The sequence below is a fragment of the Equus asinus genome, chromosome 1, assembly GCF_041296235.1.
Source record: "Equus asinus isolate D_3611 breed Donkey chromosome 1, EquAss-T2T_v2, whole genome shotgun sequence".
NCBI classification, from domain to species: Eukaryota; Metazoa; Chordata; class Mammalia; order Perissodactyla; family Equidae; genus Equus; species Equus asinus.
Genome location: NC_091790.1, coordinates 130,959,576 through 130,973,560, shown reverse-complemented (window position 1 = coordinate 130,973,560; position 13,985 = coordinate 130,959,576). Strand labels below are relative to the sequence as shown.

Sequence of the window (13,985 nt, the reverse complement as noted above, 5' to 3'; positions counted from 1 at the left end):
AGAGTTGTTAGCTGTCTGAGATGCAGTTTAGCAACTGATTCTTCAATAAAACCTCTTTATGACTTTGTTTTCCTAGGGGAAGAAGATGGCTCTCTGTGCCAACAATATAACTGACTTCACAGTAAAGGAAATGGTGGCAGGGTCAGATGATTACACAGGCTTGGTGGGAGCATATGTATGCCAGTCAACTATTATTCCTTCTGAAAGTAAAGGTTTCCGAGCAGCCTTATCATCACAGTCCATCATTCTGGCAGATACATTTTTAGGTAAGCTTCAGTTGGTTCCTATATGCATACATATATTTATTCTAAAATTATGGTACTGGTAACTTGCCATTGCATTGGTGTTTACCATAGATGATTAAGGCTCACAGGTAATTCTAAATCATCACTTTGTAACACGGTTAAAAAGCCCCTGCAAGTGAGGTCTATTGATCAATCTCAGGACAAGAATCTTCTGAATTTGTGTATTAACTCATACGTGATAAGAACTTTCCTGAAAGTCTGTGCCTTTCGTCAGATTTTCTAGGAGTTTAAGAGACAGAATAATTTTAAAAACCAAAACTATAAACAAAAGAAGAACAGTAAACAAACATAATATAAACCTAAATCATAATATCTGCCACCAGTTTTCATGATCTTTTCTCATACCAGAAGTAAGCTGGTGACAAGTAGCAAGGGTGAATGTGCTAAATTTTATTCCCCACCTGCCCTTTCTGTCTCTGTGATCTGGAAGGTATAGGGAAGTTTTAAGAAGAACTCAGTTCCCTGTTTAGTGATTCTTAGGGATAAAGTTCATTACAGCCTCTAGGATGGGGATTAGGAATCTAACAAGGCATATAACTGTCTAACAATTTAACAAGCTTCTTAGGTGATTCTATTGTGCAGCCAGATTTGAGAACCATTGCTATAGACTCTAGAGGAACTTAGCTTTAATTTTCAGCACCAAGGTCAGTTACTGAGCTTGTGCTCAGCATCAGAGCTAGATGTCAGAAGCCAAGATTACTGTTATTGCTTGCATTTTGGCTCTGCCATCATTTTGCCTACAAGAGATGGGAAAAATGCCTTACTTTTAGATTACTTACTTCTAGATTAAACAAATTTTGGAGTTATTTTCAGGAAATTATTTGGGCACAAAAATTTTTGTTTTGTCAAGTATGGCTGTACTGAATGCGAATGAAAATCTGTATTAGCAAAATAGCCCAGCTCACTTGACAAAACTCATCAGAAGAATGAGAATTTTAATAGTAGATTGTTGAAATGTTAAAACTTGGATGGGCTTTAGAAGATCACCTAAATTATTGCGTACATTTTGCAGATTCAGAGCATAAGAATCAGGGAAGTGAAAGTGACTTAAAAATTACAAAGCTAGCAAATAGAATCTTTTTTTTAATTCTGGAGACTTTGGAAAGGTTCTTACTGTTACCATGAATGCATTAATTTAATAAAATATTTCTGGGAAAATGACAGCATCAAAGTAAAGTTATTTTCTATTCCGATATACAGAGACTAAATAAACCTAATTTTCCCATATTGCTTAATAGTTTCTTTTTTATTGTCATCTAGGAGTGACAGTTGAAACCACATTGCAGAATATTAATATAAAAGAAGATATGTTCCCAGTTCCACCTAGCCAAATACCAGATGTGCATTTCTTTTATAAGTAAGTGAAGATACTGCTTTCCTTGACTATTTTTTTAATCAAAAGAATGTCACTTCAGGGTGCCTATCGTAGTGGCTTACACTTAATAGATAATCAGTAAGTGGTTCCTAAATGAAAGACTTAGTAAAAAGTGGGAAACATGGACTATTTTGAAAGCATTATGTAATTTATCTCATATAATCTTTTAAATTAGGCAGTAAAGAGACTCTACTTCATTGTCTAAGCAGTGATTTCTTTTTGTAATTCACACATCAAAACATCATTCTAAGTAGATATGACCTCTATTCCTTAAAACCTTTTTTAATAATAATTTTGATTATAATTACAACAGCTTTATTGAATACCTCGGTGATAGCTTATCATTTTACCTGGGAAAACAATCAACTTTTCACAGACAGTGAAAGTAAATGAGTTCAGTTTGTATTAAAATTCTAAATTAGTGAACTCTGATACATTTTTATTTTTCATTTGCTTGTAGAGTGTGGAAGTAATCATACACAGGATGTTTTGTCTTTGTCATCTGTGTCATGGCTGTTTTGTAAAACGACATTTGCCTTACAACAGGTCTTCTACAACTACAACCTCCTGTGTTAATGGCCGATCAACCGCTGTGAAAATCAGATGTAATCCTGCTAAACCAGGAGCAGGAGTGCTTTCAGTCCCCAGGTATTCTTATCTCTAGATGATTATTCCACATTTGTACTTATTATGAGGAAGCAAAACTCTCCAGAATCTGACTGTTTTAAAACATATTCTCTAGGGATGTAAAGCAGAAAGAGAAAAGAATATGTCGGTTTTTGTTGTAGGGTTGTGCTGAGTGCCTTTCAAGAGGAATAGGTCCATGCCCAATCTTAGTACTTCCCAAGCTCCTCAATGACGTATTCTCGTCCTGTTTGCCTGAGTGTCTAATTCTCTTGAAAATTACTTAAGTAATACTTAATTATACTGTTTGTATCCTTGTATTTATTCTTACTGTTTAGGCTTAAGTTCCTTGAGAGCTGGATTAGGAACTTTCCTAGATTGTAGTTCTTTAATAATTAACTATCTTGGTGATCTAGAGTAAGTGATATAACCTCTGAGTTACAGTTTCTTTTTCTGTAAGTGGATGTGGGCCAGGGTAGATAATTTGTACAATCCATTTCCAGCTCTTCAGTTTTCTGATTAATGGTGGCAGGCTCACTAAGGTAGAGTTTGACCTGTAGAATATACATAATACAATTCATCTAATTTATTGGCATTGAGGCAACAGCTCTCCACAGGCCAGATCTGATTAATACAGGCCACATTGGGTGGGAACACTAGGAGAAAGTAAGTGATTTCATAGACTAAGAGAACTATCAACTTAAATAAAGCCTGCTTTCATGGCATGAGTGACACTTAAATGTCTGATGATTTTTATTTTTCACAGTTATTCATTGTTTTGTATATAGATAATTTATTTCCAGGCTTTTTAGGGTTAAGGTACTTTTAAATCACAGTATGGTTTGCAGATTTTTTTCCATCAAGGTAGCAAAAGTATATATTTTTAAAAAGAAAATGAGTTTCACAACAACCCTTGAGAGATTTTAAACTACCCTGCTTATGTGATATCAGGATTGGGAATCAGTGGTCTAAGCAATGCTTCACCTTCTTGGGCTTCTTAAAAATAGTTACAGTGGTAACATGGTATTGTGGGCTTATTAGGGGCATAAAGGCACACTACTATTAACCTCTACCAACTATGTTTCTCTGGTTTTCATATATTTACGAATTAATTTTTCTTTTCACCTTTTCAAGGTGAGAGAAGAATGTGATGAGAGGAGTACATAATAAAAGGTAATAGATATCGGTGAAAGACACAGAGGGAGTCTGATGCTCACAGGCGTAGCATGGTGAAGGATCCCTATGCCAGCATTGAAGCTGGAGTCAAGGCAGCAAACCACACTTTCTTTACAGAAGGTGTGTTCAAAGATTTCTTCATCATTCTCCCATATCCCATAAAAGAGCCTTGAGTTCAGATGCTTCTTCTGTTTACTGTAGCACATCAGAGGTCATTTTTTGGACCTTGCAGATAACCTCTCAGGGTCTAGCCTCTAGGAGCCTACCTTGATGGCTTCCAAAGCTGCTGCCAGGTTTCTGACTCAAGCAGATAATGTTACTAAAGATTAGGTCTGTCCTTTAGAAAACGTATCACTCTAACTCTCCCAAGTTGGGTTCTGATGTTTTAATGTAACAAAAAAAATAGTCTCATGATGTTAAATGATGACATCTAGAAACTGAGTTTTTCCTTGGAGGAGAGGATAAGTTAAGTTTCTCCTGTGACCTCTAGCACTTTTTTTTCTGTTTAGGGAACTTAACTGTCCTTGCCAGGGTTTCTCAAGATCATCGGCGGCAGAACACCTTGGAGTGTCAATTTTAAAATAGATTTCTGAGCCTTCCCTAAAACCGAAAGAATCTCTGAGTGTTGAGCACAGGAATTTTATTAAAAACACAAAGACAATTCTGGAGCATATTAAAATTTGAGAACCATTAGTCTTAACCAACATTTTGGAGATTTGGCTTGTTTTTTTCTGAGACAGATTCTCCAACATTGTTCTGCGTTTTAGTTTTCTGAAAAGCTAATTTAAAATGGCATGGTCTACAAGGTGGAATCCTTCACCCATATTTAGATACAATTTTATTTATAATTATGATGCACACTGAAGTTTGAGGACCACTGCATTAGGGAATTGCTGGAACCTCACAGCCTAAATGTGCAGGCCTTGTTCTTTCTTGACTCAATTTCCCATAAGGCCACAAGGGGGAGCTCTAGGATCACAACATGAAAAACAGCAGCTTGGCCTGAAATAATTAGAATTTTTTTAGCTATAGGACTGAATAAAGATTTCCTACTAACAGTATAGAAATGTTAACAGAGCCAGGTTTCTTGCGCTACTTCTGAAGAGGACTTACTTTGCATTTTTTTTGGAGCTTTAATTCTCTGGGAGAGAGAGGAAGGTGCTAACCATGCACTTGCCTTGAGACGTTTCATATGCTGACCAAGAGGTCTCACAAGAGAGCCTTTGGGAGTTCAGAAAAGATGCTACTTCCAGGAATTCTCCTCTCTTGGCTGAGAATCTTGGGCAACCAGGCAAAGGTGACTTCAGTAGTAGTAATGTTGTTTGGGACTCTGTATCTTGGTGACCTGGGAAAAAGTCACAAGACTCCTGGCCCTGGGAAAATGAGACTATCTTAACAGAAAGTGAATGGGACAGGAGAAAAGGGAAAATATGTGTTTTCTGTGTATCTCATGTGAAATTTAGAGGGAGCAGCAAAGCATCCGGGCTGCCTACTAGTCTGCAATTGGAAACTCCACCTGTCTGTTTTGTCTGGCAAACACAGTTGGTTTCTAATTCCATAAAATGTCTGGAGGGTGTGAGACATTTTAGATAAAAACTTAACAGCATGATGTCTGTGGCAGATGAAATCTGAGAGCTGGAGTGGACTTTTGAGATTATCTGGTGAAGTTTGCACCTTGGCCAGAGGATAAATTGCTACCACAATAGATCACTAATACCCTAGATAGATCCCCTCCCAGCCTCTGCCTGAAAGGCTTCCCAAACCGCTAATCACAATCCTAGGTAGTTAGAGGAATTGAAGGTTCTGCTTTCATTTGGAAAAATTTAGACCTAACCATCATGTCCAGAGAGCTCTTTCAGGGGGTCGGCCCCGTGGCATAGCGGTTAAGTTCACACACTTTGCTTCGGTGGCCCAGAGTTTGCAGGTTCAGATCCTGGGCACAGACCTATGCACTGCTCATTAAGCCATGCTGTGGTGGTGTCCTACATACAAAAAATAGAGGAAGATTGGCACAGATGTTAGCTCAGGGACAATCTTCCTCACCAAAAAAAACCCCCCAAGAAAAACCAATGTGCTCTTACAAAAACATGAGAAATTTCTGTTAGTGAAAATGTTATAAAAAAGCTGCATTAGAAAATGGGCAGGGGGAACCACTTTTACTCTGATAATGGAGATGGCATAGCACATTAGAGATCCCTGAGGCAGACCCATTTGCTTTACACAGTAAGAAGCGCTGAGGACCCAGCTGCATAGCAATGGAGTAGCACAGTCAAGATGGAATGATTTCCTGTGTCTATTCTGTTCTTGCCGTCATGTTTTCATCTTGCCTTTTTTTTTGTGTATGTGTGAGGAAGATTGTCCCTGAGCTTACGTCTGTGCCAATTGTCCTCTACTTTTGTATGCGGAATGCCACCACAGCATGGCTTGACGAGCAGTATGTAGGTCTGTACCCAGTATCCAAACCTGCCAGACCTGGGCCGCCAAAGTGGAGCCTGCGACCTTAACTACTGTGCCACTGGGCTGGCCCTTCATCTTGCCATCTTTTTCCCTCCAATTCCTCATAGGCAAAGATTTGCAAAGATGCACACTAAGCAAAGAGGCAAATAATCTTGTTTATCCAAGGAGTAATGCAACTGATCTGGAAGTTATTAGTGCCTTCTTAAAAGTGAGTCATTACTCCTCAAACAGAGTCTTCTTTATTAATGTTATGAGTTAGAGGAAAATCATCAATCATTCTCTCTTTTCTCTCTCTCTCTTAACTTATGACTATATTTAATTGCTTGGATAGTTTATAGATCAGTCTAAAACTGTTTTGCCAAAACCTCCTTCAAAATCCGAATTGCTCTTCCTTATAAACCTGGGCTCTGAGATGCTGTATCCACAGAAGGGATGCTTCACGCTGCTGCCTTGATAGTGTTCAGAGGGCGAATATGCCGGAGTTTGTTCCGGGCCCTGTTTGGAGTGTCTCCATCAAAGCCATCAGTTCTCTTGGGTGCTGGTGTAGTGCTCTCTTTGTAGCGCAGGGGAAGAGCTGTTCCAACTAAAAAGTCTATCCACTTTAAGTTAAGAGCCAGAGAATAATGATTGGTTACATGGGTTCCTTGTTTTCTTTTTCCTCTGCACTAGTTATGGGAAGATAGTAGATATCTAAATCTTACAAGTTAAATTAAAAAGGCACTAGAACACAAAAGATTAAAACCAGATATGTTCTTAGAACATTAAGAAGTAAGGAGGCATGTAAAATGAGCGTGAGTGAAAACAACTGAGAGCCATTATGATCAAGGAATGGAAAAACTAATACAGAATTGTTAAGATTATACAATTTGAACATTAATGAGTAATCTTCAGGTATAAAAATATCGCAAAACAGTCATAAGGTTTTAGGATAAATTTTGAAAGAGGAATGATAGTTTTATAACTTTGACAGAATTTTATTTCACTGAAGAAGATACAGAATCTATAGATATAAGGGACTAGGGAGTGTCAGTTAATGTAGTTTGTCCAGGTCTTGATCAGATGCTGGCTATTGGTAATTAACCCAGGGTAGCTTGAGAAAGGGAGAATTTTTTCAGGAGACTGGTAGAACTTTATATCTCTGGACCTAAGAGCTGTGGGTCAAAAAATTTTATGTTCAAACTCAGTTGTAAGCGATTTGTATTCGTCAGCCTCAGGGCAGACAAAAGTGGAACAAGATGCAATGGCGTTTTATGGACCCCACACAAGAAGGCCTTCTACCAAGGGTAAGGCATCCTCAGCAGAGAAAGGTGATGCTAAAGCCAAGGGGAGTCACCAGCAGCAAGTCAGAGAGCATTGCCCATGCCGGAAGATGCCAGTCTGAATGCCCTGAGACTGGGGAATCCCAAGAGACTCACAAAAGCCCCACATGAAAGAAGTCAGCAGCAATAGTACCCTGACACCAAATGATAAATGTTCTAGGCACGCAGGACTTCCCCCCAAATCTCCTGAGACAAACTCCTGAAGGGTCAGAAATGTACTGACAGTGTAGAGGAATTTGTTTGAACTTTGGATTTAAGTGAAGTTTAGGCAAAACGATTTATTTACAAATTTACATTGATTTATTAACTATCCAAACAATTAATGATAGGTTGTGTATTAGGTCATCATAATTCATAAGAAAACAAGATTTTTTTCCATGCATTCATAACATGAGCCAAGTAGATCCTGCTTTAGTTAAGATGATTCATCTAAAAGAAGACACTAATACATCATACCTCAGTCCACTTATCCTCTCAGGAAATGTGTCCCATTTTAGAATCTAAGACCTAACTTCCTTAAAAAAGATTCATCTGAATTCTTACACATTGCCAGCACTATGCTGATTTGTAAGGCAAAATAAGAAAATGAAAGTCTGATCCTCATTTACTAGTAAAACCAAATCAAGGTCCACCTGGTTGTCCTTTGAATTGATGGTGGTTTCACTACCTCGATTCACAGCACGTCTGGTCATCTTAGAGAACTCCAGCCTCACATGTCCCAGCTGTCCATGACCGTGAACTCTGCAAACATTTACTCACTGGTTTCCCTGGTGACCGAGTAAACCCAAAGTTGTGAAAGAAACACAGTTAGTGACACCTTTAGAAAGCTGTGAGGAAGGAGAGGAGATGACAGTGACACAGGTCATCAAAGGGAAAAGTATTTCATATATTTGGCAATAAAGTGTTTATCTTACTGTTTGCTTTTTTGTTCTTCTCTTAGTAGGAGAAAGTATTTTTTGTTTTTTTCCGCTTGCGTCTTTTCTCTATTTTTGTTTTATATATATGCACTAGTGAAATTGTTACTGCTTTATGCATCCTTGTCATTTCATAGGAAAAGGCCTGATTCAAACTGTACAATCTATGTTTATAACAAAGAATCAAATTTGAATGTTCCACATTTTAAATGAATCATTGAGTTAAAAGAATTAAAGAATTGATTCTAAACTAAATTACTTTTAACCTAAGAGTATCTTTTAAAAAGCAAATTCTACCAAGGAAAGACACTGAATCGTTGTAGTGTTTTGACACCTAATGGCAGCTTTATAAATGATATCAATGTCTTGATTTTTTTTCCGTTTCTGTAGTTCTGCCTATTCTAGAAGGTGATGTGCATTGTTCATGGTCGTTTACAATGCTTTAAACGCTCCTAAATTGTTCTCTCGTTCTACCCTCGATACCCACTCTGTGAAGACAGTATAGTAGACATTCTACTTCTGACAAATTACAAAAATGAAACAATGGGGAGGGGGGTTGAGTCACTTGTGGAAAAAAACGCACAATCTGAAACAATTATTTGGAAGTCCAGTTAGAATGGTGACCCACGTCTTCTCTCCAGGGCTTTTTGCAACTTTGATTAATTTTCTTTTCTTTTTCGTCTGTTGAGTTCTTTCTTCTCAAACTTTAGCAGACTTTCTTTTTATTTTCCCAAGATAAACAGTCCCCCTCTCCTTTAAAATGTCTCTGTGTTGGAAAGATAAAATAGAAAATAATTTGAGCAGAAGAGATGTCAGCAGGAAAGGATTTTGGTAATTTCTGCTAAATGATCAGAAAAGTATAATTTCTTTTAAAGTTGCAAATCATTGTTATGCAAATAATACTTGTGTTTTTGAAGAGTTTTTCTAACAGGTAACCCAATTTTTTTCAAAAGAGCAATTTTGAGTTGCTTTTACTGATCTGAAAAGTGGAAAGTAAGGATGATTTTTTAAGTGGCATGATTTTCATCTATTATTATATCTATTATATTAGATATCTGCTATATCTATTATACTTAAAAAAAATCTCTCTTGGCATCTCAGTCTGCATTTACCCATATTCCCTTTTTACAGACCGAGAAATTAAGGCAGCTAAGAGTGAAGCTATTTTTCCAGAGAGTCGCCTTTCACCCTGTTCTTGGTTCTGACAGTGCTAGGCCTCTGTTCTGAAGCCTATTGTAAAGCAATTTGCTTTTATTTCCATCCCTCCCATGTCTATGTAGTCTACAGAATGCAGACACTCAGAAAGGATAGGCATGTAAGAAGGCAGTCACAATTTTAGGCACATAGATTTATTTTAGTGTTCATCTTCTAGGGTATCTTAGGATATATTTAGCTAACTAAGAGTATGAAACTTTACTTTGCTGGTAGATTGAAAATTATAGTTGTGGACTGTGTATCATCAGAAAGGCATTTGAAGCGAAAACTTAAAAAGGGGTGTTTTTCGAATTCTCCCTGTTATTGTGTGTCTATCTTTTTGCTATAAATGTACTCAGAACCAGCTAAGGACTGAAGGAGATTTTTAAGGCAATGCCCTATATCTACACAGCTTGACTTAAGGGAAGTGTAGTAGACAAATTAAGAGAACAATATTCCCCTGGTTTTAATGAATTCATGAACAAAAACAGCCATTCTCATTAGATCCTTTCCAAATAGCTTCTTACTCCAGTCAGTAAGGATTCTGTGCGCAGTAACAGCAGGTTAATTTTTGAGCTCTGCTGTGGTTATGTGTCCCTAAAACGAAAGAGGTAAGTTGATACAATAAGCCCAGCCACCAGAAGGCAGGGTTTCAAAAAGTCTCTGTTCAGGCCCTGCCTGGTGGTTGGTTCAGTGCGATCCTGCACCTGTGTGTAAGCTGCATCCATCATCTCCGAATGGTGAAGATAACTACCTCACAAAGGAAGTCATCCTCAGGGCAAGGAAACCCAGGAATGCAAAGCTGTTGGCATCACTGGGCTGTGTGTTGACCTGACGTTTGTTTGTTTTTTCACTTTAGGCAATTTTGTTTTCACGTCTTTCCCCCAGCCTCTAGACCATGGTCCTGTACGTCAGTCTATTCCCTGCAGCACCTCACTACTCACATTACCCTAAATAGAAATCACCCCTCCCTTCCCCACCTAGTTCCTGCTGTGTGCCTCGTGCTCACTCACAGCCTCTGGATGCCCCTGCAACAGTGACCTGTTGTGATTTCCTTCCAATTCATTTGCCATTTCATCCTCTTGGCAGGCATTCCCTGCTTTCCTCCCCTCTATTCTGGCTAATGCCTACTGAATATTCTAGACTTGTCTTAGACGTCACTTCCACCCAGAAGCCTTCCCAGAGCTTTGTTTGTCATTGTCTGCATCTCTCCCTTAAATTTTTAAAAAATAGCTTTTATAGAGATATAATTCACATACCGTGCAATTCACTGATTTAAGGTATACAATTCAATGGTTATTAGTATTATCAAAAGTTCAGAAATAGCAGAAGTAAAACCAATGAATCAGTGAAGTAGTAATTAGTAAATGTTTATTGTACACATACCAAAAAGCCAGTTCGTGAACCAGAAGCACTCAAATCAAAGCATGGAATGAGGCTCAAAGACATATTTTTTGTAAAGCAGCTTAAATAGTGGGAGGGCAGTGACTGTTTATTCCTCACAGTGATTGGTCATACTATTAGAAGTTTCTTAAATTATAGGGAATTGGTTACAGGTTACCTCATATCAGTTTTGGCAAACAGTTTAAATTTTGCTTATGATTTCCAGAGGTGTAAGCAAGAAATGACCTAGGTTAAGAGTTAGTCTTGCAAAATAAACTAAATTAAGCTTTGCTTATATGACTAAACTGGTTTTGTCTGCTCAGGGAATTTCCAAGACTGGTCTCCTTTTGTTTTTGATTTTAAGTGTGTATTCACAGGTATGTGCAACCATTACCATTATAGTCAATTTTAGAACTTTTTCGTCACCTCACAAAGAAACTGCGTACCCTTTTGCTATCACCTCCCTATACACTAGCCCCATTTTCAGCCCTCAGCAACCGCTAATCTATGTTCTGTTTCTATAAATTTCCCTGTTCTGGACTTTCATATGAATAGCATCATGTACTGTGAGGAGGTTTTGAATGACTTCTTTGACTTAGCATTCTGTTTTCAAGGTTCATCCAAATTGGGGCATGTATCAGTACTGCATTCCCCTTTATGGCTGAGTAATGTTCCATTGTAGGGATATACTGTATTTGTTTTTCATTTATATACTACATTTTGTTAGTGTTTCATTCATTCATTTGTTTGTTGATGGACATTTGGGTTGTTTCCTCCATTTGACTGTAATGAGTAATACTGCTGTGAACATTCATGTAAAAGTTTTAATGTAGACATATGTTTTCATTTCTTTTGGGTATTTACCTAGGAGTGTAATTGCTGGATTATTCGGTAGTTCTATGTTTAATTGTCTGAGGAGCTGCCAGATTCTTCCAAAGCAGCAGTGCCATTTTACAATCCCATCAGCAGAGTGTGAGGATTCCAATTTTTCCACATCCTTGCAACTCTTGTTATTATCTTTTTGATTCTAGCCACCCTAGTAGATGCAAAGTGTTATCTCATTGTGGTTTTGTCTCCTTTAGATTTTTTTTCATGTGTTCGTCAGCATCCACACATTACCTCCTAGTATGCAGTAGTCACTCAACTGTTGATTGGACTGGATTGATTCTGTTACAAAAGCTGCCATTTTTGTTGTTGTTTTCATTTTTGATTTCAGCAAGTGCCCAGCAGGTACGTGTGATGGATGTGCGTTCTATTTCCTGTGGGAGAGTGCCGAAGCTTGCCCTCTGTGCACAGAGCATGACTTCCATGAGATTGAGGGAGCCTGTAAGAGAGGATTTCAGGTAAGGTGAAAACCTATCTAAGCAGAACTGTCATTGAAGATATATTGGTTAGTCTGGCATCACTTACATCATAGAAACTCAGGTTCAGAACCATGGCTAAAGCTTATAGTTAACTTAATGTGACCTTAATATGGATTTCAATCAAATTTGGTAGCTAAACTCCCATCTGCTGGCGTAGCTGAAGATGTGCACTGGGATTGGGGTAAATGAATTATGGCAAGGGAGTTGTAGGCTGTGAATATTTACATGGATTATGAAGAAATGATATTATTAAGCCAACATCTGACGTGTGCAATTGTAAGTGTAAAAGATGGATATGGTATAACTGACTCAGCACAATGGCATGGCTAAAGAGTAAAGTATATACATACGTATGTAATCAAGGTCCTACTCTATATTTTCTCTGCAATCACTTGTTTGCTTATTTTTAAAAAAATAAAGTTGGAATTCTATTGTATATATTTTTTGTTTCCTTTTTACTCTTAATATATTTCCTTTGTCATTAAATATTTTTCTGAAAACATAATTTTTAGTTATGACAAATATCCTATTTATATAATTTGGGATTTAATAATTCCTCATTCTTGAACATTTGAGAAAAAATTGAAAACACTCTTTTTGTAAATAACTCTGAAATGAACATCCTTATTGGAAATTTGAATATTTCCTTAGAGTTTATTACCAGAAGGGGATTAATTGGATCCTAGGAGATGGACATTTTCAAGGTTCTTGATACACACTATTAAATTGCTTTGCTTGTATCAGTTTGCACTTCTAATAGTATTTGAGAGCACCTACTTCACTGCACCAACGTAAAGTGGCATCATATGAAAAACACAAACTTTTCCTCCTTCAAGACTACTTACCACCTCATCCTCCACAGATTCCGTTGAAATGATAGTGAAGAGGCACAGATGAGAATAAACTAATACCAGTGATGGAAATCCTATGGGAGAGTGAGCATCAGAGAATCAGAGCTTCCAGTGGATTTCTGAGAGCTGGAAGGTAGATGAGATAGGACTGATCTTCAGGTCAGCATGGAGTGGGGAAGAAGCTGGAGTGCTCATTGAGTAAGAGCATCAGAGAGAGGGAGCTGTTCTGCCCAGGAAAGTCTTGAAGGGCATCTAGTTGGCAAGTTGGAGGGCAAGAATGTGAGAAGAATCAGAATTCCCCCACCGAGTCTCACGCATTCAGTGTATTTGGAAGCAGTAGTATTCACCTCTAGGAAAAAAAAAATAGAGTTTTTTGGTATTTTTTGAAATTTAATGGCAGTGAAACTGTAATAAGAAATATGTTGTACATCAGACCTAGGACACACACACAAACTCAGACACACAGAGATATGCCTAAAAATAAAATTGTTTCATGGAACAAGACATTTAATATTTTATGATAAAGCATAAGCATAGAATTAATATACAGTATCTTTTTATTAATAATTTAATACAAAATAGTAAAGTCCCCAATAGGCAATGCTAAAACAAAAATTAGGAAATGTTGTATCGAGTTCGTCAAGTGTGCTTACCTGTGGACAGCTCATTCAAGTTTAGAGCACGCAGAGGTGGTGCTGCTCCCACATCGAGGGTGCTGTGGAACCAGTTTCTTTTTAACATTTTTAAGTGGGTCAAGGATGAAAATTTCAGGTTCATAAAAAATGGTTTCTTTTTAATCCTCATAATAATGATACAATTTTTATGCTTCACAATGGAAATTTTTCTTTATCTTTTTTCTAAAATTATGATAAACTTATTATCTTATAATCATTTTATTAGAGTAAATGAAAAACTAAGATGCATTCCCTTCTTGGGCCGCTAAGTTTAATTCAAGGGTTTTGAAAAGCTAAATGACCTTTTACCCAAATGTTCTTTAATATTTAATATTTCTCTTCTGAAAGG

General features: G+C 37.5%; 1 protein-coding gene across 8 annotated transcripts in view; it reads left to right on the top strand.

The window, feature by feature from the left end:
* The window catches only part of ELAPOR2 (endosome-lysosome associated apoptosis and autophagy regulator family member 2), a 156,887-nt gene that overhangs the window by 127,207 nt on the left and 15,695 nt on the right, over nt 1–13,985 (top strand). For all 8 annotated transcript variants that reach the window (XR_011502766.1, XR_011502765.1, XM_070507528.1 and 5 more), the window contains 4 exons: nt 77–266; nt 1,566–1,662; nt 2,227–2,328; nt 11,964–12,090. Coding sequence is in view for 6 of the 8 variants with exons in the window: in XM_070507528.1 (XP_070363629.1) it covers nt 77–266; nt 1,566–1,662; nt 2,227–2,328; nt 11,964–12,090 (516 nt within the window). In the remaining 2 variants the exon portion in view is untranslated. The remainder of the gene's footprint in view (nt 1–76; nt 267–1,565; nt 1,663–2,226; nt 2,329–11,963; nt 12,091–13,985) is intronic.